The sequence below is a fragment of the Corylus avellana genome, chromosome ca5, assembly GCF_901000735.1.
Source record: "Corylus avellana chromosome ca5, CavTom2PMs-1.0".
Classification (NCBI taxonomy): Eukaryota; Viridiplantae; Streptophyta; class Magnoliopsida; order Fagales; family Betulaceae; genus Corylus; species Corylus avellana.
In genome coordinates, this window is record NC_081545.1 from 1,189,226 (window position 1) to 1,204,719 (window position 15,494).

The 15,494-nt window shown below is 36.0% G+C and overlaps 1 protein-coding gene across 1 annotated transcript in view; it reads right to left on the minus strand.

The window, feature by feature from the left end:
* LOC132180639 (zinc finger CCCH domain-containing protein 22-like) overlaps positions 1 to 1,834 on the minus strand; it is a 2,084-nt gene extending 250 nt beyond the window's left edge. The window contains exons 1-2 of the mRNA XM_059593529.1: positions 1,635 to 1,834; positions 6 to 449 (exon numbers count right to left, since the gene is read on the minus strand). Coding sequence (XP_059449512.1) covers positions 6 to 435 — 430 coding nt within the window. The 5' untranslated portion in view covers positions 436 to 449; positions 1,635 to 1,834. The remainder of the gene's footprint in view (positions 1 to 5; positions 450 to 1,634) is intronic.
* Between the last annotated feature and the right edge of the window lie 13,660 nt (positions 1,835 to 15,494).

Sequence of the window (15,494 nt, forward strand, 5' to 3'; positions counted from 1 at the left end):
AAGACGATAATCTTCAACAGCAGAATCCGAGTACGCAGGTGGGACAAAGTCTATATTATGCAATGGTTGCTGCTCTGCAGCCACTTGGGGATCCCAGTACGAGTACTTTGCACCTCGGAGAGTCGCCGGAGACGAAATTGGACGTGACAAAGCCGGCGAGTAGGGTGTGAACTGTAAAGGCAGGTCTGAAATGGGTACTTGGTTCACCGGAGATGGTGAGATGGGAGTAGAAACCGGGGGTTTGGATAAACCAAGCTCAGTTTTGGCTTTGTTGATCAAAGAGTGGATCACATTGTCAGGGCTGAAGGCCAACCGGATCATTTCGCGCTCACCATGATCTTGTAACAGAAGATACCCAATAATCTTCGAGACGTTTTCAGGCTCTACTCTCTGAATTCTATTGTAAACAACTTTCGTGGACTCAGAAAAATCCATCTCAATCCACTCCCCTGGAAATGCAAAACTACTTGTTACAAATCACTATGGAACATATATGGAAATTTGAGTTACACCCTGATGACAACCACAAAAGTAGATATTATTCAAAAAAACAAGAACCCCCTATATATATATATATATATATATATAAGAGGAAAAAATCAAAACGTAACCTTGCTGGTTCTGACATTACTATACTTTATATCCTTTACATGCACTTCACTATCAAACAGCAAATGCATTAACAAAGATAAGACAATAATCTGCAACTCCATAGCCAAAAAAGGAGAGACATGATCTAAAGAACATTTAATCCAAAAAGGGAAAGGGAAAACGGCAGAGCAAAGGCCTAATTCAGCATTAAAATAAAATAAAAAGGAAAACAGCAGGAAAATCACCAGTTCTAAAGCAGCAGCATAAGCAGTGGAAACAAACAGTTGTTTTTCGAGATAGCGAGAGAAGTAGAATGAATTATAGCCACAAAGAGCATAGATATAAACCATCAAACAGAAGAAAAATCATGTTATTTTCTGCTGACAAAAGTTGAAAGCCATTGTTAAATAAGACAAGTAAGTACCTTTCTGAGAGTTAGAACCAGAAAATAGAGCTTGTGATCAAATTTGATGGGAAAATGACCCAAAGCGGACATTTTTTTTTTATGTGAAACAGAAAAGAGGATAAGTTTTCCCCAAACTCAACCTCAAAACAAAAGTACATAATATATTCAGCCAAAAAACCCATGTTAAACAGTTCAAGTTTTTCATCCCGAATTTTTTGTTACATATATTATCTCCAGCTAAGTTAATATAAAAGCATAAGCAAGGGATACAAAGTTTTGACATCATTTCAAAAAAAATCTAAACAAATCACTTCTTAAGCACTGAATTAAATGCTTTAAAACCATTATGCATGAGGCAAGCCTATAATCCAATATCAAATTTATTATGAAAAAAAATTAACCACTCAAAAGGCACAAGCAACATAATACCAAATTTACACATAAGAATTATAAAAAGACTCTAAATTCAAACTCAAAAAGCCATTTTTGAGCACTGAACAAGAATTTGCAACATCTCTGACAAAAACCATCTTCCCAAAGTCAAAAAATTCACCACATTGACTACCATCACAAGGGAGCAAACACAACAAGAAAGGGACTTCCTAGCCATTATAGAGTAAAGATCTGAAATACCCACCAAATCCAACAGCACTCTGAAGATGAAACAAAGTCAGACAAACCAATCCAAGGCGTCAAACTCCTCCATAGCTATGATTGATTTTTCACTCTCTTCCTCTCTCTCTATGCTTTTTTTGCTATTTTTATCCTCTCCCATGCCACTCAGTATCCTATTTCTCTCTCAAAAAACGACACCATTCTTAAAAAAGCAAAAATGACAGAAAGGATAGCTTTAAAGGGCGCCTTGTCTTTAGTTCAAATCAATCAACACACTAATTTATGCGTACACATACAACACAGCCTCATCACTAAAAAAAAAATATTTATATATTTATTTATTTTTGAAAAAACAAAAAACATATATTTATTAATTATATAATTCAACAGACATGTTCTCACTCTCATCTTTGATTTCTTCAAAAAAAAAAAAAAAAAACAATTGTAAAAAACGTGTTCCTAAAGATTACAGCTTGGACTTCTTGTTACAGAAAATTGAGGGAGTTTTTATAGGCAACGTGAGCCATTTCCGAAATTATCCTTCGGTTTGAAAGAAAAAGTCAATACTCAGTTCATGTTACGGATTGGCTTTACTATCTGACAAAATTAACCAAAATCACGTCAGTTTCGACCGTTGGATCAAATCAAAGTTCTTTAATCTGCATTACATGGGACAATAGATACACATTCTGGGCCCACTAAAGGTGAAAGCTTGAGTGAACTGTGGAAGGGCCCACTTCCATCAGAATAAGCTTAGCGGTGGTTGTTAGAGCAAAATCTATCAACAACTTTGCATGGAGGACACGTGTCGATTTGGCAGCGAGCTCACGGAATTTGTTTTTATTCCGGTGGTTGCTAATCCACGGAAAGATTGCGAATCACAACTGCAGTCTGCAGCGAAGTAGTAGTGCTCTGCTACTACTACCATCATTTTCTCTTCTCTTCTTATATTTTCAGATGGGTCCCACGTCATCCGCACTCATATCCTATCTGGATTGTTGTGGGTCCCGATGACTAAAGGAATTAGTTATACTTCTTTCTTATTGGTGGTTGGAATAATTTTTAGATTTTTTATTGTTATTTTAAACCAAAAATAGATTTTTTTTTTTTTTTTTTTTTTTTTTTTCAATCTGTAGTACGAATATGTTGTTTTCTATTTTGAGAGTGCTCTTGATATTTTAGGTTTTACAACATAAATAAATAAATATATATATATATATATATATAAAATTTTGGGGCAACTAGCCTATGGCTTTGGGGTTGAAAGTTCCGCTCGCAATTTATTACGTTAGCCGCAATTATTTGTATTTACAAATTAATATGACAGTTCATATAATATCAATTTATAAGAAATTATAATAATACTTATAGTATTCTAAGTATTTTCCATAACCAATATTATGAGCGCAAATCTTCTATATCATGTTTAAGCAATTCATAACACTAAAACCAATTATTGGATGGATTTTCATATGTAATAAAGTTAGAAATATTTGACTGTATAGTCATCAAAATGAACCACTTTTTTATAGTGCATACAATTTTCCATACACTTATTAAGGTAACCAAATAATAATATAATGTGATATCATGAAAAACAGAGAAAAAGACAAAAAGAAAAGGAACTAATTAAATATTAGCAAATATTATATATAATTCATTCTTCGATATGAATTAAAGAGAAATTCTTTGGACACTAATCTATTAAACTGATATTTATTCTTAAAATATTTAATTCTTACATAATTTTTTAATAAAATTAACTGGATATGTCATCTGTTCTTATAGTATTAGACTAAATTATAAGAATTTCCTTTATCTCAATTTAAAAAAAAAAAAAAAAAAAACTAATTCAGTGTTTGCTCAGCAAGTCAGCATGGTGTAGATCTATTGACCGGTTCAACCGGCAGGAAATAGGAGCTAGATATCGCCGGTTACCGTAGTTTGCGTTGTAGTTGTTGTAGTTTGCAAGTGAAGTAATAAGACGAAATTAGCCAAATGTTAGGTGCGTTTTAGTGTTGACATTTGAGCTTATCCGGTTGTATATGATTTGATTGTTGTAACTTGTAGCACGTAATGAATATTTTAATTAGATGATTAGATCCCACTAATTGAATTTAGGATACTGATAAGTACGATCCTTTCAAGGACTAGTTATTAATTTCTTTTTCTTTTTTTTGGGTATTTTATTTTAAATTTTTATACACTTGAATGCCAGCAGGACTTAATTAAGTTGTATGTTGGTAATGTCGACATTGGAGCTATATGATTGGTGGGCCCTATTTTAGAGAAAACCATGTTTAAAATGGACATTAGAATAATTAATGGAGGTTTGAATGGGTTTTGATGCAATCAATTTTAAAGGGAAATTGCTTCATAGAATATTAACAAAGAACTTGCTCTTTGTTGTTTTTTTTTAGGAAATCTTTCATATTCAATCTTTGAAAAGCGATCAAGAGCATAAATCTCTAATAAATCATAATCATAGCTATGATGTTACAACATCATAGAGACACATAAAAATTTTACAATCTAGTCCTATTTATGACTTCAAACATTTGCTAACTCATGTCCAAACTTTAGTTATAAAATACATTTGTTTCAGGCAGACTCAATCTAATACATCGGTAGCCAATATTCCTAACTTTTATTTTCTCGATCATGGGAGTAAAATCCTCATACCAAGACTAATCTTCCTCGACCCAAAAAGCCATAATAAAAACCTTCACAAAACACAATAAAAAACTAGCAAACAACTACAACAGCCGGCGCGAGAGAGGCGAAGCGCACTGGCTGGTGTGTGGTGGACAAGATGGAACGAAACCAGTTGAAAGATTAGATCTAGATTTGTAAAATTAGATCTAAAGCTCAACTAATTTCGAGGAGGTGAAGAGTGGCGCAACATAGTGGAGGGCGGACAGACGCAGTGCAACATAAGTAAAGGGATAGCTGGAGCAACTGGATTAGTCGAAGAAAAAAAAAATGAAAGAAAAAAACAAGAAGGGGAGAGGGAGGAAAGAAGAGGGGAGTACAGGGGAGGGGAATGGAGGAGGGAGCAAGCTAGCTCCTTCCTCCCCGCAGGTTTGTTTTCTCTAGGTTTTCTCCTACTTGCTCTTTGTTGTTAGGGTGACAACTTGTTCTTTTTGTATTTCTATGCCAATTTTAATAAAGTTTTCCTTCGTACTGAGTGAGAAGAAATTTTTCCCAGTTTGGAATATTTTTATTTTTATTTTTATTTTTTGCCATAATAAATAGAAGGTTTTAAATATGATGAAGAGCTAAAGAACTAGCAAAATGTGATTCTGCTCCTTTTTTAATGTATCTAAATCAAAGCTCAGGGCCATTTTTATTTGGAGGGAAAGGAGGTTAGTTTGGAAATTTTAGACATATGGACCTATTTTATAATTTGAATTGGAATTTGGAAGGTTCATTCAAAGGTCAGGAGCTCAATATATACAATGTTAACTAGTACTTCAATGTTATTAGAAAAAAATAATAATAACAATAAAAAAAAACTAGTACTTTAATGTTTTTTTCGTTAGTTTATTAATGTTAAATACCTTCTTCCTTTCTAGCTAGAGTTCATTTGCATTGGTACACCGTTGCAATGATCAACTTATACATAATCAATTAAATGGGAAAGAAGATGACGTCGTTGCATGCTTTTCCTTCTTTGTGATTCTCATCACAATAATACGCATTAAAATAAATTTTTTTTTTGACATGGCATTAAAATAATTTAGAATTATCAATATCACATTAGTGAACTGTGCAATATGCTGATTAGTGTTAAATAAAGATTACATAATCATATTGTGTTTATTTCCTTTTGAGTAGACTCGTATAGCCATTTTATTAGTGGGTCTCTAATGGGTTAGGCCATTCTCTAAGCACTTGAGGGAAGCATGAACTCTCACCCTAAATATAATTAGAATTGGCCCATTAAACTTGGCCATCAAAAAAATTAAGGTTGAGAGACTGGTCTCCTCTACACACGCGCATGTAGTGATGTGGCTATTAATCATAGCTAGAGGGAAAACCCGTTGTCTAATAACGGATGTACATTTATCTCTTTCATTTAATTACATGCTACAAAGAATAAATTTATTTAATTTAATTGTAACAAACCATGCTTATGAACTCTGACTTTGTTGCTATACCTTGATAGATTTCACTCCCGACATAAAGAAATCACGAGATTACAAAATTATAATCCCGAAATTCCGCATCCATAAGGCACCACTGAAGAGGAAATCTACACCTATGAGGCAGCGCGTCCAATACACAAGGTGATTCACCTGTGCGCATATGCCAGCCTTGCTGCAATTGAAGAGGCCCCTTGTTTTGGGATGCGCATGGGCACAAGAGTGGGGCTGGGGGAGGCACTTCAAAATTGGCTTCACAGAGGATGAAGTTTTGAATCATATTTTTTATTTACAAGGTTGTTTGAAATAAGGAAAAAAAAACAAAAAACAAAAACACATACACAAGCAAACTCACGCATAGAAACAGAGTTGTGTTTCTACCGAGCACCATATAATAATGATAGAAACATAAACATTTGTACTTTGTCTATAACATTTTATTTAACTAAATTCAAATTCATAACCTTCTCCATTTCACCATTCTTCAAGTTTGCAACATCTGTCTAAAAGTCTTCACAAACCAATCATACTTCATTGCAATCATAATTTGACGAATTACATCTCCTATTACAAATCCACATCCATACCCTATGATAACTACTTTCCAACCAAATTCAAATGAGGATTATGAACTTTGTTTCCTTTCAAAGGGAGAAGGTGGAGTTGGTGTGTACTTGAAATCTCCACATTTCTTTGATAATGGGCTTCCACATAATTTAGGATTACCTCCAAATGAACTATTTTATGTGTCAAATTAATTTCCATGTGGTATAGGTCTGGTAAGACGGCTGTTGGAGACATTAAAGGATTCAAGGAAAAATAGTTGTTAGTTGTGGAGGTATCTCTCCAATCAACTGGTTTTGTGAAAGGTTCATTGATTCTAGATTAGTTAAGTTCTCTATGGAGAACGGGATATGACTAGTGAGAGCATTATTGGAAAGATTTAGCAAATGAAGTATCAGCCAACTCAAACTCAGTTGAGAAAGAGTTGGATGTACATGTTCAGTTGTAACCATTTTTCAGTTTTAAGTTTAGTTGGTTATTTCAGTTTCCTTGTACAGTTAGAGTTAGTTAACTGTTAGCTGCAGATTAGTTGAAGTAGTGGTTAGTATCTGTTATGTAACCGAGTATATAAAGAGGTTTGATTCCTCATTGTATCTCCTTCTTCTTCTCTTCTTTTCTGCCTTGCACTCACAGATTGCATGCTTGACATGGTATCAAAGCCATAATCACGATTGTGATTCCTCTGCAATTTTTACTTTCTCTTCAATGGCAGATCATCCATCCTCTTCCGCTTGTCCAAACATTCCATCTTAATATTCAGTTTCAATGGAAAATCAACCACCAAACAGTCACACTCTTCCAAATAATTTGGAAGAGAATCCTCCAAACAATCTGAACAGTTTACCAAGAAATTATCCAAACACTTTCTCAGATTCTTTTGCTAATTCTCGCCCCATTAGAGCCGATCAATGCTTGTTGCATTGAGTGCCAAGAACAAGGTGTGCTTTGTTGATGGCTCTTTGCCAAAACCATCAGTTTTTTAGAGTTATTTTAATGCTTGGGTTCGATGTAATGATCTTATGGTTTTATGGATCCTCAACTCTGTATTCAAGGAGATTTACAACACTGTCATCTACATCACCTCTGCTAAGGATATGTGGCGGGATCTTAAGGATCGTTACACACAAAAGAATGGCCTGAGAGTATTTCAGCTGCAAAAGGCCATCTCTGTTGTTGCTCAAGAAAATTCCTCTATAAGTCATTACTTTACCATAATCAAAACCCTTTGGGAAGAACTCCACAATTATAGACCTGTTTCTATTTGCAATTGTTGTCATTGTGGTCGAATGCAATCCATTCTTGAGCTTTATAGCCAAGAACAAGTTCTACAATTTTTAATGGGTTTAAATGATTCATTCTCTGCTGTTAGAGCTGAAATCTTACTAATGGATCCTCTTCCTCCCATAAACAAAATTTTCTCTCTTATTATTCAAGAGGAGAAACAAAGAGAAATCTGTGTTAAGTTCTCTTAGTCATGACACTTCTTCTGCGCTCATGACTAGATCACTCATGCCTAAGCCTACTTCTGCACCTCCCACATTCATTCATGAAACTGCTGCATTCATGACTAAAACCACACCAGGGCCTAGGTTTTCCAAGCCAAACTATAGGAGAGATTGTCCTGTTTGTTCTCATTGTGGAGTGGCAGGTCACACTGTTGAAAAGTGTTATAAGGTGCATGGTTACCCACCTGGTTTCAAGTTCACTCGAAGTAAACCTGCTCCACATTCAGCAAATCAAGTGCAGCAGCCTGACTTGTCTAATTTTCACCGGTTGAATATGAGCAATCCTCCTCAGTTGAGAGAGATTTCTGAGCAATGTCAGCATTTGATGGAAATGCTGAAACATTGTCAATCATCCCAATCACAGTCTCCATCTCCTGTTGCAAATTCTGTTGCTATCATATCAGGTCCAACTCAATATCTTGAGCCTATGTACTCTGTTTTTTCTGCTTCTTTTATTAATATTGTGCCAAAACAGAAACAGAAAAATGATTCTTGGATTATAGATACTGGAGCAACAGATCACATGATAAATTGGATCTCTTACTGGCCGCTACCCTTGCAAGTTCATGTGCCGCTGAATTTACTTCCCTTTTCACATGATAAATCATCCAAGCTCCTCCTAGAATTGAGAACCACTCTTACATCTCTCACTATTTGTCCAAATGGGAACCGAGAGGGTTTTGGGTCCTTTATAGCTTTGACCACTTGTAAACAGTCCCCTTCCACAATAATATCTTGGATCCCCAGATCCTTACTAAGTTCAGCCGCCACTAGAGCTCCCATTGCTTCCGCACTCCCTGGCTCCGGGACAACTTGAATGGTCCTGCTTAGAGCAGCATGCACATAACCCTGGTAATCTCGGACTAAGACTCCAACACCCATTCGTTTCTGTTTCACACCAATAGCAATGTCCCAATTTAACTTGTACCTACCAAACGGTGGGGCATTCCAGTGCATCGGGGTGATTATAGTATTGGCCTGAAGTTGGGGCTCATTTGCTACTGAGAATTGACGTAAAGCTTCCTCTGCATCCAAGACAACCTTATTTGGGTGAATTAAAAACTCACGATGCAAGACCCCATTTCGGCGATGCCAAATCTTCCATGCAATAAACACAAACAAAGCCAGCTCTTCCCCTTCACATCGCAAAATCATTCCCTCCATTATAGCCATGAATGAAGGCCCCGTAACTGAACTCTTTTGGAAAGCACAATTACCTGATCCCCATACATCCACTGCCGATGGACACTCCCAAAGAATGTGACTTACTGTTTCTCTACACAATCCACAAATAAGGCATAAATCATCCGTGACAACCCTTCTCTTGAACAAATTATCCTTCGTCAGTAGAATATTGCTACGAGCTCGCCAGAAAAAAAACTTTCGTAGCATTTGGAACCTTTAAACTCCAAAGCGTTTTCCAGAAAGTATTATTTCCAGACTGATTTGAACCTTCCCCCATTGCTCTTCCCATTCTTTCTTTTTCTAAGTGATAAGCACTTCTTACAGTGAAATCACCTGTTTTAGTGGCCCTCCAAATCAGTCTATCTGGAGAATTGTATTTACTAAAAGGAAGATTGCGTATAATTTCAGCTTCAGGTGCTTGAAAAATAGTATGTATAGGTGCTACATTCCAGCCCCCAATGCCAACATCAAATAGCTCACTCACCGTGGCATCCTTTCTCAACAAGCTATGTGGAGATTGTATAGCATAAGTTGTAGGTCGAGGGTTCCATTTATCCCCATATTCGTACAGATTTTCCATCCCCAACATGTCATAACAAGCCTTCCTGAACCAATTCCCTTGCTGCCAATATACTCCGCCATACCAAAGAAGGCCGACTCCCCACTTTCGCCCCTAGCAAACGTTCAAAATTACTATCAGGTAATGACACACAAACGTTCAATTTCTATGAGATTGTCCTCATTAGTTAGTGATAAAAATAATAATGTATACACAATAACATTTATAAGAATAAAAAATCTTTCCATGAGTATTATATAGGGCTGACAATTTAACCCGTGACCTGCGAAGTAGAGGAAAGACTGCCACATTGCATTTGTTACTTTGTTTGCTAAGATTTTGCTATTTTGATTAGGCTATAAAAAGTTAAAAACTAAAATTACTTTACATTCGGGTCGGGTCGGGTTGTGTCAGGTCATGTCGGGTCGTGTTGGAACCTATTAGCTCCTAACCATGTCGTGTTCATGGGGTCGTGTCATGTCAACCCGCCACGACCCGTTTATCTAAACGGATTACATGTGTCGTGTTGTGTTACACGTTTAAAAAATGTGCCGTGTTCGGATTTGGGTGTTTGACACGTCTAACTAAACGCGTTGTGTTCGAGTTGGGCTTAAACAGGTCGTGTTGTAAATGGGTTGGAAACAAACACGACACATGAACATGTTTTGCCAGCCCTAACACCATTCAAAATCAATGAAATGATAAGATATAAATTGTGTATTCGAGTTCAGTTCGTTGGGGGCTTTGCCTAATTAATTTGAGCTGGTTAAAATATAGTTCTCTTAGCTCGACTCGGGCTTCAGTATTATACCTAGCCAAACTTGAGCTCGAGTTTGGTTACAATGCCCGTTCAATCCATTATTTGATAGCTTGACTTGGTTCATGCTCATGAATGATGATTTTTTTTTTTTTTTTTAAATGTGTTAAAAACAAAAATTAATAAATATATTTTCACTTGCTCTCATTAATTCCCAACTCCTCATGTGTACAGAAAATGATCCTTTCCTTTTTAAATCCTCTGTATTTCCTCAATTTAGTTTATTTTGAAGGGTAGTGCATTTCGATATTTATGAATGAATTTTAATTTGAAGGACACAAACTATACAGGGACAAAGCCAACAAACAAAGTTACTTAAAATAAGGTAAAAAAGAAAAAAGAAAATAGAAAAAGAGATACGTGCAAAGTACTCACACACAAATAGTAAGATTACATTGACATTTTCATAGGCTTTCAATTCCATCAAGCAGCATACAATAATGATAAAACTTAAACAACATTTATACTTTCTTAAAAACATTTTATTTAACTAAATTCAAATTTATGACATTCTCCAATTCACCATTCTTTGTGCTTGCTACATCTTTCCAAAAATCTTCACATACCAATCATATTCCTTGTAATCACAATTTGCCCATTAAGAACTCCTATCACAAATCCACATCCATACCCTATAGCAACTACTTTCCACCCAAATTGAAATGGAGACTCTGAGCTTCGATTCTCTTCAAAAGGAGAAGGTAGAGTTGGTGTGTACTTAAAATCTCCACATTTCTTTGATAACGGGCTTCCACACAATCTTTGATTACCTTTAAATGAATCATTCTGAAATGTATCAAATTGATTTCCATGTGGTATAGGTCGTGTGAGACCACTGTTAGAGACATTAAAGTATTCAAGATAAAAGAGCTGGGTTAGTTGTGCAGGTATCTCTCCAAGCAACTTATTTTGGGAAAGGTCCATTGATTCTATATGGGTCAAGTTCCCTAAGGATGATGAGATTTCACCGGTAAGAGCATTATTAGAAAGATTTAGCAAATGAAGCCCTCTAAGACTCCCCACAAGTTTTGGAATTTTTCCTTTAAATCTATTGCTTGAGAAATCAATGACGCTTAACACATCTTGGATTTTCTCATACTCCAACTCTATGCCTTTGCTAGTCACACTAACCTTGAATAGGACATCTAAAACCCACCAGACTTTGTTAAAATGTACCATGTATTCTAACTTATTTGCATCAACAACTTTCATGGCATTCCAATGTAGGAAATACTCTGCAGGCAAATTTCCAGAGAAACTATTTTGAGAGAGATCAATGATATGCAACTCGGGGAATGTATAATTGGCTTCAGGACTCTTTATTGCACCTTGAAAAGCATTAGAACGGAGGATAAGAACCTTCAACCGAGGAAGAGATCCCAACCAGAAGGGAAAGGTGTCATTGATCTGATTGTTACCAACATTAAGATACTCTAACATCTTACAGTTGGCCATTGATCTTGGTAGCTGACCTTGCAATTGGTTTTCACTTAAGTCAATCATCTTTAAGCTGCTTCCCTTTGAACATGTTTTTGGAATGGTGCCATGGAAGTTGTTGCTTCGTAGTTGAAGTACTGAAAAAGGAGAACTAAAGTTTCCTAAACATGGAGGAAGCATGCCACTCAATTTGTTATAGGACAAATCAAGTACTTCAAGTGAACTCAGATTGCAAATCAACGGTGACATTTCTCTTTTCAATTAAGTTCCTTTCGACTTGATAAATCTTGGTAGAAGGCGGTGGAATCGGGAGTGATCCATGCAGCATGTTATTGCCAAGATTTAAACTTTCTAGATTAGACCATGGGAGAACAACGGGAGATTTTTCAAACCCTATTAAAGAATTGTTGTAAAGGATTATAGCCTCAAGAGATTCTATACTTACATTATACATCCATCTGGGTATTAAGCCTCGAAGATTGTTGTCTCGCATCTCAAGCCACCTCAACTTGTTTTGGTTGCGTAAAAAATTTGGGAACTTTTGTAAGTTGCAAGCACCCAATCCTAGAACTTTAAGCTGTGCAAGAGTATCATTTGAATTGGGCTTGCTTAGCAATGTCAAATTGTTGTCTTGTAGCGCAAGCCAACTTAAACTTTTGAACTTAAGAAACATGTCAAACTCTAGCATCCCACTGAATTGATTGGCTGTAAGATCCAGATAAGTTAGTTGAGTCAAGTTAGCTAAAGATGAAGAAGGGATATGACCTGTAAGAGTGTTATATGACAGATCCAGCTGAGTGAGTTTGGTGAGACTACTGAATGAAGGTGGGATAAATCTAGAGACGTGGCATTCCCGAATAGTTAAAACATGTAAAGAACTTAAGTTTCCAATTGAAGTCGGTAGTTTACCAGAAAAATTTGTGTCCCGAAGTATCAAAACCTCAAGAGAACTATTTGAGTAAAATTCAGGCAAATGACCAATGAGATCTCTATTGTATGGTACACTAAGGAACCGTAGGTTTGGTAATAAAAAAATTTTGGTTCGAAATTCTCCATGGACGGAGCAATTTCGTAGATCAAGGGTTGCCAAAGAAGATAAATTTGCCAAACTTTCAGGTATAGTGGATGAGATATTGACGTAAGAGAGTAAAAGATGTTCTAGTCTAGTTAAGTTTTGGACTAAACTTTTCAAGTCACTTCCAGTATATAAACCATAATTACCAGACAGATCAAGAGAAGACAATTTGTTGAGAAAACACGGAGAAGGAGAGGTTCAGATAGTTTAGCCTTGAAAGATTGCCAACTCCAAATGGAATTTGAGAATAATTAAAGTGATTATCAGCAAGATTAAGCTTTTGAAGTTGAAGAAGGCGAAATATGCTGTTGCTAGAGTTGATAGAACCATAGAGAAAGCTGCTACTGAGATCAAGGCTGATCACACGACCTGTGTCCTCATTGCAATCAACCCCATCCCACGAACAGCAGTCACTATTCCCTCCTTCTAGACTCCATGATGCAACATCCTTAGGATACCCAAAGGGATCAGAAGAAGCATTCTTGTCTATGATAAAGCTATCCTTGAATTGCAACAAGGCAGATCTCTCATCTTCATGACAAAGTGGCTGCAGAGAAGACAAAGAGCTCGTGAGTAAAACAAGGAACAATATTGAGAGAAGAAAAAGCAAGCGCATGAACATGGAGTGAGACAAATAGCTATCCATCATCTTTAATTTACTATATATGTTTTTCGCTATTTAATTTGATAAGGCCAGAACTACAAGTGAAGGGCTTTTATAGCCTAGTAAGTTTGGAGATTCCAAATGGGATTTTAAAAAAGTATGACTCAGATGTTTCCATTATTGAGTACTGCAATATGATTTCACATCACTAGCTATTGTGGTGGTTTAACTTTCTCACTTTTTATCAAGTACGTCTTCTTTTTCCATTGCTTATGCATTTCTACGTCTTCCACTTGCTAGTTAAGCGGCAACAATGCGTTTTGGAAAAAGATGTGAAAATGGGGGCTAGAGGATGACGAAAAGACTCGAAAAGTTGTTAACCAATAACCGTCCACAATGTGTTATAGACAAAATTGGAACACTCCAATAAGCATCGGTATCCTTAGGGCAGGTTTGAAATTGCGTTATAGAGCTTAAAAAATACTTTTAGTATCTAAAATGTTGTCCCAAACAAGAACTGACATGTATGGTTAAAAGCACTTTTAGTACTATATATTAATCAAACGTACTATTAAAAAGTACTTTTAGTACGTGAATAGCAACATTTGAAGGGTGTATTACTATTCAAATGTCTCAAATTTTGAAAATATTGGTGCTAAAAATTTGCATTTACAACAACTACCTAGATCCAAAAACTTCAAAATTTCTCGATCTTTCACCCACACACACAAAACTATTTCTTTTTTTTTTTTTTAAAAAAAAAAAAAAAGAAATAGAGGGGTGGCTTCCAACCCTGGGGGACGGGGTGGACCGGCGAGCCACCCAAGAGGTGGTCAGGGGTCGCGTAAGGCCAAAACTACAAGTGATGACCTTTTATAGCATAGCAAGGATTTAAGTTCGTAGACCCAACAAGAGCAATGACTCAAACCAGAGTCGGCTCAAGATATTAATATATTATTTGATTTTCTTATTTAATACTATCAATTATTGTAATACTTTTTTTTAAGAATGGAATGTTGGAGATTTTAAGAAAATCAAACGATATTAATGTCTTTCTCAATTACTTATTTACCATAATTTTGGGCCTTAATTAAATAATATCGACGGTAATTAAGGCCTTAAATATTTTTTTTTATAAAAATAATCTTTATTAATATTTATTAATTGGAGGCCTTATTAAATTTGGGGCATTAGGCGCCTAACGCTCCTGCCGGCCTGACTCAGACATCAATTCAAGCGCCTGTTATGGTGGTTTCACGTACACGCTTCTTTTTTGAGTGGAGTAGAAAAAGTAGTCATAGGCAAAATCAATTTTGTTTCTTCCTATGAAAAACAAAGTCCTATATATCCTAGAAGCGCCACGAGCGAAAGCACTCTATTACCTCGAGAAAATCTTGCCTGAGGGCCAAGTCAAGTGAAGCACCTTTCACACTACAAGATTTTCATTTGAAATGGAGTGGATCTTATTCCTGCTTCTATTGCCTTCGTTTCCTGGGTGTGTGTTTTTGTGTTTTCTTTCTTTTTCTCTGTGATTCGTTAAGGCTTGAATTGGACATGATTGAATAGCTAAACAGAATTCATGTGCCCAATCTCAAGCAATAATTGACACATTTGTTTTATGAAACCCATGATTCATGGGAAATTGGGAGGAATTAGCAAGTGGAAACCAATTCCAGCACCCAACCGAACAGTCCCCGAGTTCAGAGATTATCGTTTTCACACGACCACCTTAATTCACTCTGATTGGGCTAAGCTCAGTTCATTAATTATTAATCGGTCAGAGGGAAACATTTTGTCAATATCGTTTACACGGATTAGTGGATCAAAACATGACAATAATCTTTTGCAGTATTCACTTAGTGGCCTTCATTATAACGTACCAATTCCATCCTGTGCTAGAAGCATATATAAACATACATTTATTTTGTTTGAAAACACTTCATCCAAATAACTTAAAAAATATTATTTCCTGCTATATATATATTCACCCT